The sequence below is a fragment of the Bufo gargarizans genome, chromosome 2 (genome assembly GCF_014858855.1).
Source record: "Bufo gargarizans isolate SCDJY-AF-19 chromosome 2, ASM1485885v1, whole genome shotgun sequence".
NCBI lineage: Eukaryota > Metazoa > Chordata > Amphibia > Anura > Bufonidae > Bufo > Bufo gargarizans.
In genome coordinates this window covers 563,277,368-563,291,050 of record NC_058081.1, presented here as the reverse complement: position 1 = coordinate 563,291,050, position 13,683 = coordinate 563,277,368, and the positions used below count along the sequence as shown (strand labels likewise).

Here is a 13,683-nt window from a genome sequence, read left to right as displayed (position 1 = left end):
CATGTATTATTGTTTGATTTACCTTTCCTCCCTCTTCCTACTGTTTCTCCATTTTTATATATCCCTTCCCTTTGCTCCCTACCCTTCTCCATTCCATCCAATGCCACTTGTCCCCTCATCCCTCCTTGTGGATTGCAACTTTCCTGTTCTCCGCTCTGGATGACAATCTCTTTGCGTCCAGGCTATGAACATGGTAAGTTGGGATTTTAAATAATAACCTCTTCCCAATTATTTGGTCAATGTTTAAAAAGTTGTCTCGTTCATGTGTATTGGTCTCATGGGAAAAATTACTGGCCTTGACTATTTGGTTGAACTTGCGAGTGAATGCCATGTTTGTAGGCATTTGCTGAATAGGAAGACTTCACTCAATAGACTCTTCATGGATAAATGAATACATCTGTTCCACAGATCTGATTCACTTCTGTTTTACCATTGTGATGCAGGTGTTCTTAAAAAGTGTGTACTAGAAATCTGTGCAAAAAGAATAGCCATCATACACATTATTTGGTTAGTCAATTGGATGCTCCAAGTTTTATCGCTTTGGAGCCCAAAAGAGGGAAAAGCAGACAGAATGCTCTGCCTTCATGTTATCTATTTTGCTGGCTATTCAAAAAAGTAATCTGAACCCAATGATAATGTTAGCCTTGGCTTTTGATATTTTGTATGGCGATCAGTTGTCCTCAAATGGCAGACCTTGGCCATAGAATAAAGGCCACAATCACATAAAGTCCATGAGGTTGCATCTTACATGACTTGTGTACTGAATATTAGTAGAACAGGAGTGACAAGTTTTGGGTTCTGCAGTAAGTGATAGATTAAGATTTAGACAAGATTGTGCTTTTGATGGATGCATTATCTAGTTGACTCAGAGACTGACTGCAACAGGCTCCAAGGCTGCCAAAGACAGACATTTGTGTCAGTTTGACTGATCACAGGTTTTCTTCTTAATAGTCTATGCCTAAAACTATTGTTCCTCCTGCAGAAGTCAATGCCACTCCCTAGTAAAACTCCTATAGTCAAGGTGTTTACTTAAGAAGGTGCTTGACCTTTTGAAGCATATGTACCAGAGGGCACAGGAGGGCATAGCATTTGGGACTGTTATAACCAACAGCTACCCAAGATAGTCTGGCAGATGGTGCAACCATCCTATGTACCACTTTGTTTTCTACATTAACTTATTCAACAGTTTTTAGATCAATATGAAAATTAACATCTGTGACATAGCTTGGAAGTCTTTCCATTTAGATCAGGGGTGGGGAACATTTTTGCTGCCGAGGGCCTCCCTACCTCCATCAACCTCCTATCAGAGCCCCAAGCCTACATCAGCCTCATATCAGACCCCCATCAGACCTCTCAGCATCAGATCAGACCCCCATAAGACCCTCCCTAACCTCAGATCAGCCCCATCAGACCCCCAGCCTCAGATCAGACCTCCATCAGACTCCCCAGCCTCAGATCAGACCCCCATAAGACTCCCCAGCCTCAGATCAGACCCCCATCAGACTCCCCAGCCTCAGATCAGACCCCATCAGACCGCCCAGCCTCAGATCAGACCTCCATCAGAACCCCCAGCCTCAGAACACACTCTCCAGCCTCAGATAAGACCCCCATCAGACCTTCCCTAGCATCAGATCAGCCCCATCAGACCCCATCCTCAGATCAGACCTTTATCAGACCACCCATCCTTAGATCAGACCCCATTAGACCCCCAGCCTTAGATCAGACCCCCATCATACCCCCAGCCTTAGATCAGACCTCCCAGCCTCAGATCAGACCCCCATCAGACCTCCCAGCCTCAGATCAGACCCCCATAAGACTCTCCCTAGCCTCAGATTAGACCCTCCCAGCATCAGATCAGACCCCCATCAGACTCTCCCTAGCCTCAGATCAGACCCTCCCTAGCCTCAGATCAGACCCCATAAGACCTCCCAGCCTCATATCAGACCTCCATCAGACCACCCAGCCTTAGATCAGACCCCCCATTAGACCCGCAGCCTTAGATCAGACCCCATCAGACCCCCATCCTTAGATCAGACCCCATCAGACCTCCCAGCCTCAGATCAGACCCCCATCAGACTCTCCCTAGCCTCGAGATCAGACCTCCATCAGACCACCCAGCCTTAGATCAGACCCCCATTAGACCCCCAGCCTTAGATCAGACCCCATCAGACCCCCAGCCTTAGATCATACCCCATCAGACCTCCCAGCCTCAGATCAGACCCCCATCAGACCCCCAGCCTCAGATCAGACCCCCATCAGACCTCCCAGCCTCAGATCAGACCCCCATAAGACTTTCCCTAGCCTCAGATCAGCCCCTCCCTACCCTCAGATCAGACTTCCCAGCCTCAGATCAGACTCTCCCTAGCCTCAGATCAGACCCCATCAGACCTCCCAGCCTCAGATCAGACCCTCTCTAGCCTCAGATTAGACCCCCCATTAGACCCTCCTAGCCTCAGATCAGCCCCCATCAGGACCCCAGCCTCATAACAGCCCCCATCAGACCCCAAAGGCTCAGATTAGACCCCCAGCCTTAGATCAGCCTCATTTCAGACCCTCCAGCCTCAGATCAGACCATCATCAGACCCTCCCCAGCCTCAGATCAGCACCCATCGGACCCGCCAGCCTCAGATCAGCCCCTATCAGACCCCCCAGCCTCAGATCAGACCCCAATCAGACCCTCCCTAGCCTCATAACAGCCCCCCATCAGACCTCCCAGCCTCAGATCAGACCCCCTAGTCTCAGATCAGACCTCCCAGCCTCAGATCAGACCCCCGTCAGACTCTCCCTAGCTTCAGATCAGACCCTCATCAGACCCCCAGCCTCAGAACAGCCCCTATCAGACCCCAGCCTCAGAACAGCCCCTATCAGACCCCCAGCCTCAGAACAGCCCCCATCAGACCTCACAGCCTCAGATCAGCACCCTTCAGACCGCCCAGCCTCAGATCAGACCATCATCTGACCCTCCCCAGCCTCAAATCAGCGCCCATCAGCGGTCATTAGCATTTTCACTATATGCTCTGGCAGATGGTCGGAGGCCCACCCCTGATTTAGATTATGGGCTTTGGGCCTATATTTGATTGTGTCTGTTAAGCTTTTTTCTGTTTGGATGGTTTGGTGCTATTTTAAGAGGTTGCATGTTGTTTTTTCATATTGATACTTTATGGTTTATCCCCATCGAGCTTGTGTATTATGCTTTCCATGTGTTCCACTGTGGATACAAAATAAACTTAGATTTTACATTAATGTGCAAGCATAATCATGAGATCCCTCAAATTTTGGACACTGCTCCTGACTGATCTCACAGGCAGCAAAATATATTTCAGTATGAGGTAGCAGTTTCTGTTGCTTTTTTCTGTTTGTCTTCCTTGTCAACTTGAATTAGTCCCCAAGCATCTACCTGAAGGAAACTTGTGTGGACACTGCCTACTGAATGACGTAAAACTAATTTCTTATAAGTAAGAAGAGTATGTGTATTTTCTAAAATATGTGCTTCTAGTCATTTACTACTTTCTTACTACTGCTTTCCTGGTGAACAAAAAAGGGGTTGTCTTGTATCACTATTTCCAATACTTTATTAGGGATAGGGAACTGATATCTAATATAAGGGCTGCCCTCTAATAAAAAAGAGATTATCTAAAGCTGGGAAACCTTTCAACGCTCTAATTGCTAAATTGGGGTCATAACTGCCAGAAACTATAAAAAAAAATTACAGAAAAAAAAAACGTTGCCAGATTATAAGGATTTCCTCACTACTGAATGCTGGATTAAATGGAGTATCCCATGTATTTCTTGGGTGGAAGTGGGATTTTTGTCTTCAGCCTACTCTCTTTACTACACGTTTCATGATACACCTCTATCTCCTTCTGCTTTCTAATCTCACCCAGGAGAGCTGGCGGCTATCTCAATGACCGTTGTGGTGAGCTATGTAGCTCAGGGCTCCGCAGCTCAGGGGAGATATGTGTTCAAGCAATGATACATCATCCATGACAAGAAGACTACTGCACTTCCAAAGACCATGCAACTCAAAGGCGGCAATAGGGGCAATGAGGGAAAAACATACTAAGGTTACTTTCACACTAGCGTTTTGGCTTTCCGTTTGTGAGATCCTTTCAGGCCTCTCACAAGAGGTCCAAAATGGATCAGTTTTGCCCTAATGCATTCTGAATGGAAAAGGATCTGCTCAAAATGCATCAGTTTGCTTCCGTTCCGTCTCCATTCCGCTCTGGAGGAGGACACCAAAACGCTGTCTGCAGCGTTTTGCTGTCCTCTTGACGAAACTGAGCCAAACGGACCCGTCCTGGCACACAATGTAAGTCAATGGGGACAGATCCGTTTTCTCTGACACAATCTGGCACAATAGAAAACGGATCCGTCTCCTATTGACTTTCAATAGAGTTGATGAAGAATCCATCTTGGCTATGTTGCAGATAATACAAACAGATCCGTTCCTGACGGATGCATGTGGTTGTATTATTGTAACAGATCAGTTTTTGCAGATCCATGACGGATCCGCCCAAAACAAGAGTGTGAAAGTAGCCTAATTAACAAGCGTGGACATTCAATATATACAGTGAAGTATATATACAGTTACACATGGAATAGGATCATCATCTACAAATATGCAGCTCTCAATGCCCATATTGCTTTAATTACTTTTATTGTAGATGAAGGATAGATAGTGGCGTTTAGTAGGATAAATCAGCAAAGTCTAACTTCTTTACCACAACTGATTCTCCAGGATGTGGTGTATTCAAGTGGTTCTTTCAACCCCAAAGTAATTTATCAAAAAAGTTCTCTGCGAAGGGGACAGGATGACTGCACTGTATTAAGGAGAGGATGAGTGGGGCCATTTATTGTGAGATTTTGAGCAACAACCTCCTTCCCTCAGTCAGAGCACTGAAGATGGGCCGTGGCTGGGTCTTCCAACATGACAACGCCCTGAAGCACACAGCCAGGATAACCAAGGAGTGGCTCCGTAAGAAGCATATCAAGGTTCTGGAGTGGCCTAGCCAGTCTCCAGACCTAAAGCCAATAGAACATCTTTGGAGGGAGCTGAAACTCTGTGTTGCTCAGCGACAGCCCTGAAACCTGACAGATCTAGAGGAGATCTGTGTGGAGGAGTGGGCCAAAATCCCTGTTGCAGTGTGTGCAAATCTGGTCAAGAACTGCAGGAAACGTTTGACCTCTGTAATTGCAAAAAAAAAAGGCTTCTGTACCAAATATTAACACTCATTTTCTCAGGTGTTCAAATACTTATATTCAGCAGTGCAAGACAAATAAATTCAGAATTTCAGACGCCTCCATGATTTCTAAGTGGGAGAACTTGCAGAATCGCATTGTGTTCAAATACTACTGTTCCTCACTGTACCTTACATTGGTAGAAGATTATTTTAATTTTTTTACCTAGATAACCCATTTAAATGTATTTTACTGGACAGAGCTAGAAACATGAAACCCAAGGTTTTGAGGTGGAAGGAATATTCTGAAATGGGAAGTGAGAACTTTTTTGATAAGTTCCTTTGGGGTTGAGAGAACCACTTGAATAAACCACATCCTGGAGAATCAGTTGTGGTAAAGAAGTTAGACTTTGCTGATTTATCCTACTAAAAGCCACTATCTTTCCTTCATCGGGCAATAAAAGTAATTAAAGTAATATGGGCACTGAGAGCTAAGGAAAATGCATATTTGAAGATGATGATCCTATACCACGTGTCGATATAATAGCATTTATTTAATATTTATTATACAGATTGCTTATTGTAGTATTTCATGCTAATCCTCTCTCTATGCGTTGACATTATTGTGGACCAGTGGTATGCTTTTGCACAGCACTACATCTGAGCTGCAGTTTAAAACAAGGTGTGAACCAAGCAGTCGCTTAAAACTTCTTATGAGAACTGAGGCAGATTTCAGACTATCCATGTTCTCTTTAAACAATTCTGCTTCGCTGGAGTCAAAAACAATCAGAAAAAAATTACATACATTTATTTTCGCAAATCATTTATTTGAATGATCTGAGTTGGATATGCAGAGTTTGCTACTGTGTAGTTTATGCTGTTTTTTTGCTCATGTTGCAGGATCAGGTAGCAAAAGATAAAGCTCTGCAGAGTATTTCAGCGATGTCTTCAGCACAACTTATATCTGCAATGCCCATTCAGAATAAACTGGGGGTACCCAGTATATCACAGACCCCATTCCCGCCCAATGCAGGGGTAAGTATTATGTTGTAGTTACGTGCAGGAGGTCTTAGGCTGGAGTCACATATGCAGGCTTTGTCTCAATTGTTCATGCATTTTTTGAGTCAGGAGCAGATACTTATACTTCTTCCTTCTGCTAGATCCATGTCTGTGTTTGACAATTTTTTTTTTATCAAAACTGCCACAAAAAATGCATCAAAGTGGTCAAAAATTGCATGTGTGATTCCAGATTCACTTGATCTTTTGTTTCTGTTACTGGACATTTTTGTTACAGCACAACCTGTGTCAATGGAAATGAGATGTTGATTCAGGAAGGCTTAAAGGGGTATATTATTAACCCCTTAAGGACCCTGCCATTTTTCACCTTAAGGACCAGGCCATTTTTAGCTAATCTGACATGTGTCACTTTATGTGGTAATAGCTTTAAAACGCTTTTACATATCCAGGCCATTCTGAGATTGTTTTCTCGTCACATATTGTACTTCAAAATTTACCCCAAAATTTGAAAAAATAGCTAATTAGGACATTTCTATTTCTCTACTTTTATAATAGATAGTAAGGTCCCTTTCACACGAGCGAGTTTTCCCGCGCGGGTGCAATGCGTGACGTGAACGCATAGCACCCGCACTGAATCCTGACCCATTCATTTCAATGGGGCTGTGTACATGAGCGTTGTTTTTCACGCATCAGTTCTACGTTGCATGAAAAACGCAGCATGTTCTATATTCTGCATTTTTCACGCAGCCCTGGCCCCATAGAAGTGAATGGGGCTGCGTGAAAAACGCATTGCATCCGCAAGCAAGCGCTCGTGCGATGCGTTTTTCACTGATGGTTGCAAAGAGATGTTGTTTGTAAACAATCAGTTTTTTATCACGCGCGTGAAAAACGCTTCACAACGCATTGCACCCGCGCGGAAAAAACTGAACAACTAAACACAATCGCAGACAAAACTAACTGAACTTGCTTGCAAAATAGTGCGAGTTTCACTGAACGCACCCTGAACACATCCGGTCCCAATCCGCGACGCCCGTGTGAAACCAGCCTAATACCTCCAAAAATAGTTCTTATTTTACATTCCCCATATGAATACTTCATATTTGGCCAATTTTAAACATGACATTTTATTTTTTGGGGACCTTTTTTTCATGACCAGTTATGAAGTCGCTTTCTGGGCCTTACATATTAGAAACCACCCATGAATCGCCCCATTTTAGAAACTACACACCTCAATCTATTCAAAACTAATTTTACAAACGTTGTTAACCCTTTAAGTGTCCCCACGAGAATTAAATGAAAATGAGAATTACATTTCAAAATGTCACTTTTTTTTAGCATATTTTAAATTTTAATCTATTTTTTCTGCAACACATCAAGGGTTAACAGCCAAACAAAACTAAAAATCTATTACCTTGGGTCTGGAGTTCACAGAAACACTCCATGTGTGCTCAAAAAATGATGTATTGGCGAATGGCAGGGTTCAAAAGGGAAGTAGTGCCATAGGGCTTTTGGAGGATAGATTTTGCAGGATTGTCTTTTGGGAGCTATGTAACATATGAAGACACCCAGAAGTGCTCAAAAAAAATGTATGGCTGCATGGCAGGGCTCTAGAGTGGAAGGAGCACCATATGGCGATTAGGAGAGAGGATTTAGCTGGAATGGTAATTGGGAGCTATGTCGCATATGAAGACACCCAGAGGTGGCCCTCGAGTGGAAACCCCCAAAAAGTGACCCAGTTCCGGAAACTACACATCTCAAGGAATGTTTCAAGGTGTGTACTGAGCACTTTGACCCATCAGGCATTTCACAGAATTAGGAAACGCTTGGCTGTGAAAATAAAAATTCCTGGGGTCCCCAGAAATAAAAAACCCCAAGAAGTAACCCCATTTCGGAAAGAGATCCCCAGTACGAACAGGTGACTTTTTTTTTTAGCAAACAGGTGTCTCACAGAAGGCAGAATTACCTGAGAGAAGTATTTGAAAGCATACATTTGTAAAAATAAAAAAAATTACTAGCAGACCCCAATTTTTCACTTTCACAAGGGGCTGAAGGAGAAAATGCACCCCAGTTTGTCCCCATTTTGCGAACACCCTATATGTGCTCGTAGCCTGCTGTATTGGCGCACAGTAGCCCTCTAGAGGCAAAGTGCAAATTATGGTTTTTGCAGGCCTAAATTGGCAGACATGGAGTTTAGCTGCCATGTCACATTTAAAAAATTTCCTGAGGTCCCCAGAAATGAAAAACCCCAAGAAGTGACCCCATTTCGGAAAGAGCACCCCCATACAAACATTTTAAGTGGTGGAAAAGGGTACTTTTGAGCAAACAGGTGTCTCACAAAAGGCAGAATTACTTGAGAGAAGCATTTCAAAGGACACATTTGTAAAAATGAAAAATTACTAGCAGACCCCAATTTTTCAATTTCACAAGGGGTTAAAAGAGGAAATGCACCCCAGTAAAGGCTCCCCACTTTCTCCCCATTTTGCGAACACCCCATATGTGCTCGTAGCCTGCTGTATTGGTGCACAGCAGGCCTCTAGAGGCAAAGTGCAAAATATGTTTTTTGGAGGCCTGAATTGGCAGACATGGATTTTAGCTGCCATGTGATAGTAACAGTACATAAGGACGAAAAAAGACATCTGTCCATCCAGTTCGGCCTGTTATCCTGCAAGTTGATTCAGAGGAAGGCAAAAAAAAAAACTGTGAGGTAGAAGTAAATTTTCCCCACTCCAGGCCTCTTTCACACTGGCGTGTGCAGCCCGCAAAATGCGGGCCGCAATGCACGAGCACAGTCCATGGGGCAGCCGCAGCGGATCGCGGACCCATTCACTTGAATGGGTCCGCGATCCGGCCATTGCGCAAAAAGATAGGACATGTTCTATCGTTTTGCGGAACGGAAGTACGGGAAGAAACCCCACGGAAGCACTCTGTGTTGCTTCCGTAGGGTTCCGTTCCGTGGTTCTGTTCCGATTTGTAGACCCATTCAAGTGAATGGATCCGCATCCGTGATGCGAAATGCCCACGGAACGGCGCCCATGTATTGCGGCCCGCATTTTGCGGGCCGCAATACGGCAACGGGCTGCACACGCCAGTGTGAAAGAGGCCTTAGGGAAATAAAAAATTCCTTCCCGACTCCAATCAGGCAATCAGAATAACTCCCTGGATCAACGACCCCTCTTTAGTAGCTATAGCCTGTAATATTATTACACTCCAGAAATACATCCAGGCCCCTCTTGAATTCCTTTATTGTACTCACCATCACCACCTCCTCCGGCAGAGAGTTCCATAGTCTCACTGCTCTTACAGTAAAGAATCCTCTTCTATGTTTGTCTACAAACCTTCTTTCCTCCAGACGCAGAGGATGTCCCCTCGTCACAGTCACAGTCCTGGGGATAAATGGATGATGGGATAGATCTCTGTACTGACCCCTGATATATTTATACATATTAATTAGATCTCCTCTCAGTCGTCTTTTTTCTAAAGTGAATAACCCTAATTTTGATAATCTTTCAGGGTACTGTAGTTGCCCCATTCCAGTTATTACTTTAGTTGCCTTCTCTGGACCTTCTCCAGCTCTGCTATGTCTGCCTTGTTTACAGGAGCCCAGAACTGTACACAGTTCTCCATGTGTGGTCTGACTGGTGATTTGTAAAGTGGTAAGACTATGTTCTCATCACGGCCATCTATGCCCCTTTTGATGCAACCCATTATCTTATTTGCCTTGTCAGCAGCTCCCTGACACTGGTTTTTGCAGCTTAGTTTGCTGTTTATTAAAATTCCTAGATCCTTTTCCATGTCAGTGTTACCAAGTGTTTTACCATTTAGTATGTACGGGTGACTTGCATTATTCCTTCCCATCTGCATAACTTTACATTTGTCAGTGTTAAACCTCATCTGCCACTTATCTGCCCAAGCCTCCAATCTATCCAGATCGCTCTGTAGTAGTATACTGTCCTCTTCAGTGTCAATTACTTTACACAGTTTAGTGTCATCTGCGAAAATTGATATTTTACTATGAAAGCCTTCTACAAGATCATTAATAAATATATTGAAGAGAATAGAGCCCAATACTGACCCCTGGGGTACTCCGCTAGTGACAGTGATCCAATCTGAGTGTGTACCGTTAATAACCACCCTCTGTTTTCTATCATTGAGCCAGTTACTTACCCACATACAGACGTTTTCTCCCAGTCCGAGCATTCTCATTTTATTTACTAACCTTTTATGTGGTACAGTGTCAAATGCTTTGGAGAAGTATTTAACAACTTTCCTGAGGTCCCCAGAAATGAAAACCCCAAGAAGTGACCCCATTTCGGAAAGAGCACCCCCGTACGAACATTTTAAGTGGTGGAAAAGGGTACTTTTGAGCAAACGTGTGTCTCACAAAAGGCAGAATTACTTGAGAGAAGCATTTCAAAGCACACATTTGTAAAAATGAAAAATTACTAGCAGACCTCAATTTTTCAATTTCACAAGGGGTTAAAGGAGAAAATGCACCCCAGTAAAGGTTCCCCACTTTCTCCCCATTTTGCGAACACCCCATATGTGCTCGTAGCCTGCTGTATTGGTGCACAGCAGACCTCTAGAGGCACAGTGCAAAATATGTTTTTTGGAGGCCTGAATTGGCAGACATGGATTTTAGCTGCCATGTCTCATTTAAAAAATTTCTTGAGGTCCCCAGAAATAAAAAAAACAAAACAAGTAGTGATCCCATTTTGGAAAGAGCACCCCCGTACGAACATTTTAAGTGGTGGAAAGTTCACTGTTTAGCAAACATGTGTCTCACAGAAAAGAATATGTAAATGTTGGAAAGTGGATATGCAAGCGAGGTGGACTAAATCAGATATAAAGTGGAAATATTACAGGGAGCATTAAGGAGGAAATTAAATTAATATTCCATGGAAGAATGGTAGATTCTGAAGCAGTCCTGCATGCACAGGCCAGGTTTTTCAGGGCAGGTTTCACATTGGTAAATGGTGTGTTTCCTTATCCCTCTTTTGTGACACACCCTGCATCTTTTTTGGGTACTTCCCTTCCTTGCTGTCTGGGATACTTGACCTGGAAAATGTTGCCCTGGCATGACACGGGCACCATGACTTCCAGAAGTACTGGAACCCTCCCCTGCCTGGGTTTGATAAATTAGGGCCTTGATAACCACCTTTTGGAACTGAACGAAAATTCCTCTGTGGCCTGAAGATTGTAATAGGATGTACGCATTGCACATTACCATCTGTACAATGTGTACGGACAGCTTTTTCTACAACACTTTTGTTTTTCTTGTGGCACTATAGGGCTTCATAAGTTGATCTGCAAGATCCACCCTTCCGATGTGCCTGTTGTAATCAAGGATGCAGTCTGGTTTGTTGACAGTGGTAGTGGTACCTTGTACAGAGGCAGGGGAGCTAGTGCTAGTGTGAATGGTGGTCAGTACAAGGACATCCCTCTTGTCCTTGTACTTAACCACCAGCATATTCTTATTGCGGAGAGCCCTGCTTTCACCCATTCTCAGTGGTTGCACTACCAGGGATCTAGGGATGCCTCTCAGATTTTTGCGTACTGTGCTGCAAGCCAAAGTACCTCTGGCAGTTAGGAACCTGAATAGGGGCATGCTGGTATAATAGGGGTTCTATCCTGGAATCTTTCACTTTGTAAATGCGGAACTTGTGGGTGTACCCGGAGCTACTTTTACAGAGTTTGTATATTTTCATGCCATACCTTGCCCGTTTGCTAGGTAGGTATTGGCGGAATCTAATCCTCCCTTTGAACAATAATAGGGACTCATCTACACTAACATTTTTCTCTGGGTTGTACACCTTAGCAAACTTGTTGCTGAAGTGGTCAATGACAGGCCTAACCTTGAACAGTTGGTCAAATGTTGGGTCGTTTTAGGGTGGGCACTGTGAATTGTCATTGTAGTGTAGGAATTTTTGGATTGATACAAATCGCTTCCGGGTCATGGTCTGACTGTAAATTGGAGTCTGGTAGAAAATGTCAGAACTCCAATACTGCCTAACATTTGTTTTTTTTTATTGTGCCCATATGCAGCACGAGTCCCCAAAACTTCATCATCTCTGCTGCATCTACTGGGGTCCAAACTAGGGGTCTAGCATATGGCTAGGTAGGGTTCTGAGCTATAAATTGTTGGGCATACAAATTGGGTTGGGCCACCATTAAATTTACAAAATCTTCAGAGAAGATTTTGAAAAAATCTAGCTCAGTGAAGCCCACACAATCTATTAGAATTCCTAAGTTGCCCACAAACTCAGTAATTTGGGGCTGATAATCGTGCAGGCTCACTCTGGGGGGCTGCCTTCTCTGCTACCCTGGGGCGCCTTCTAGAGGGTCCCTCATCAGCAGATGATGATGAGGGGGTAGAGGAGTAGAATAAAGTGGCATCCTCTTCTCCCTCAGGCAGACTCAGTATCAGAGGCAAGGATGGCGTATGCCTCTTCAGCTGAGTATACTCGTTGGGATGAATTGGACATTTTTATTTTATTGGGGTGTGACATTTTGAAATGTGTAAATCTTTATTTATTGTGAGGGGTGTGTATGTAGTGTTTTCACACGTGAAGGGGCTTGTATAAAATTTAAAATTAAATTTTCAAGAAAAGATGTAATAAAATAAAAGTTTTCTGCAGAAAAAACGTCTTTCTGCTGAAAAAAAGTATGTTCTGCAGAAATAAAGTATTTTCTGCAGAAAAAAAACAGTTTGCAGTGCAAACTGAGCAGATGTGATCAATAATGGACACTACTGATCGGTGCTCAGTGGTTGCAAAATGCATGTACGCTGATGGTGCGTTCATGCAAAAATCTAAACTGACACTAACTGAAATTGATATATATATATATATATATATATAGTTTCCAAAGATGAGGCAGCACTCCAGTGAAAGTAAAAAATGGATCCTTTATTCCCTTCTGTGCTAAATTAAAGGATCCATTTTTTACTTTCACTGGAGTGCGGCCTCATCTTTGGAAACTATACTTATTTATAGCCGTCTAAGCCTGCGGCTGAGAGGACCTGCACCCGTTATTTCTGGTCTTGTGCTGCTGGGCTGCTTTTTTGGTATATATATATATATATATACATATATATATATATATATTTAAAACTACCACTAACTGCAGTTATTTTTTCACATACAAATAAATTCTGGAAAAAAAAAAATGTGCAGATGCTGCTGAGCACACTTTTTGCACGCATGCACACACAGATCATGTGTGCGTGCAAAAACTGTAGTATAAAACTTTACTACAGTGAACACTGGCTAAAAAATGTACTTCTATCTATACAGTACAGACCAAAAGTTTGGACACACCTTCTCATTCAAAGAGTTTTCTTTATTTTCATGACTATGAAAATTGTAGATTCTCACTGAAGGCATCAAAACTATGAATTAACACATGTGGAATTATATACATAACAAAAAAGTGTGAAACAACTGAAAATATGTCATATTCTAGGTTCTTCAAAGTAGCCACCTTTTGCTTT

The 13,683-nt window shown here is 43.2% G+C and overlaps 1 protein-coding gene across 4 annotated transcripts in view; it reads left to right on the top strand.

Annotated features, from left to right (window-relative positions):
• The window catches only part of TEAD2 (TEA domain transcription factor 2), a 91,607-nt gene that overhangs the window by 56,616 nt on the left and 21,308 nt on the right, over window positions 1-13,683 (top strand). For 2 of the 4 annotated variants that reach the window (XM_044281650.1, XM_044281651.1), the window contains exons 5-6: window positions 182-193; window positions 6,078-6,212. The exons of 1 other annotated variant lie outside the window; for it this stretch is intronic. In XM_044281650.1, coding sequence (XP_044137585.1) covers window positions 182-193; window positions 6,078-6,212 — 147 coding nt within the window. The remainder of the gene's footprint in view (window positions 1-181; window positions 194-6,077; window positions 6,213-13,683) is intronic. One more of the 4 variants, XM_044281652.1, reaches the window with a different exon arrangement.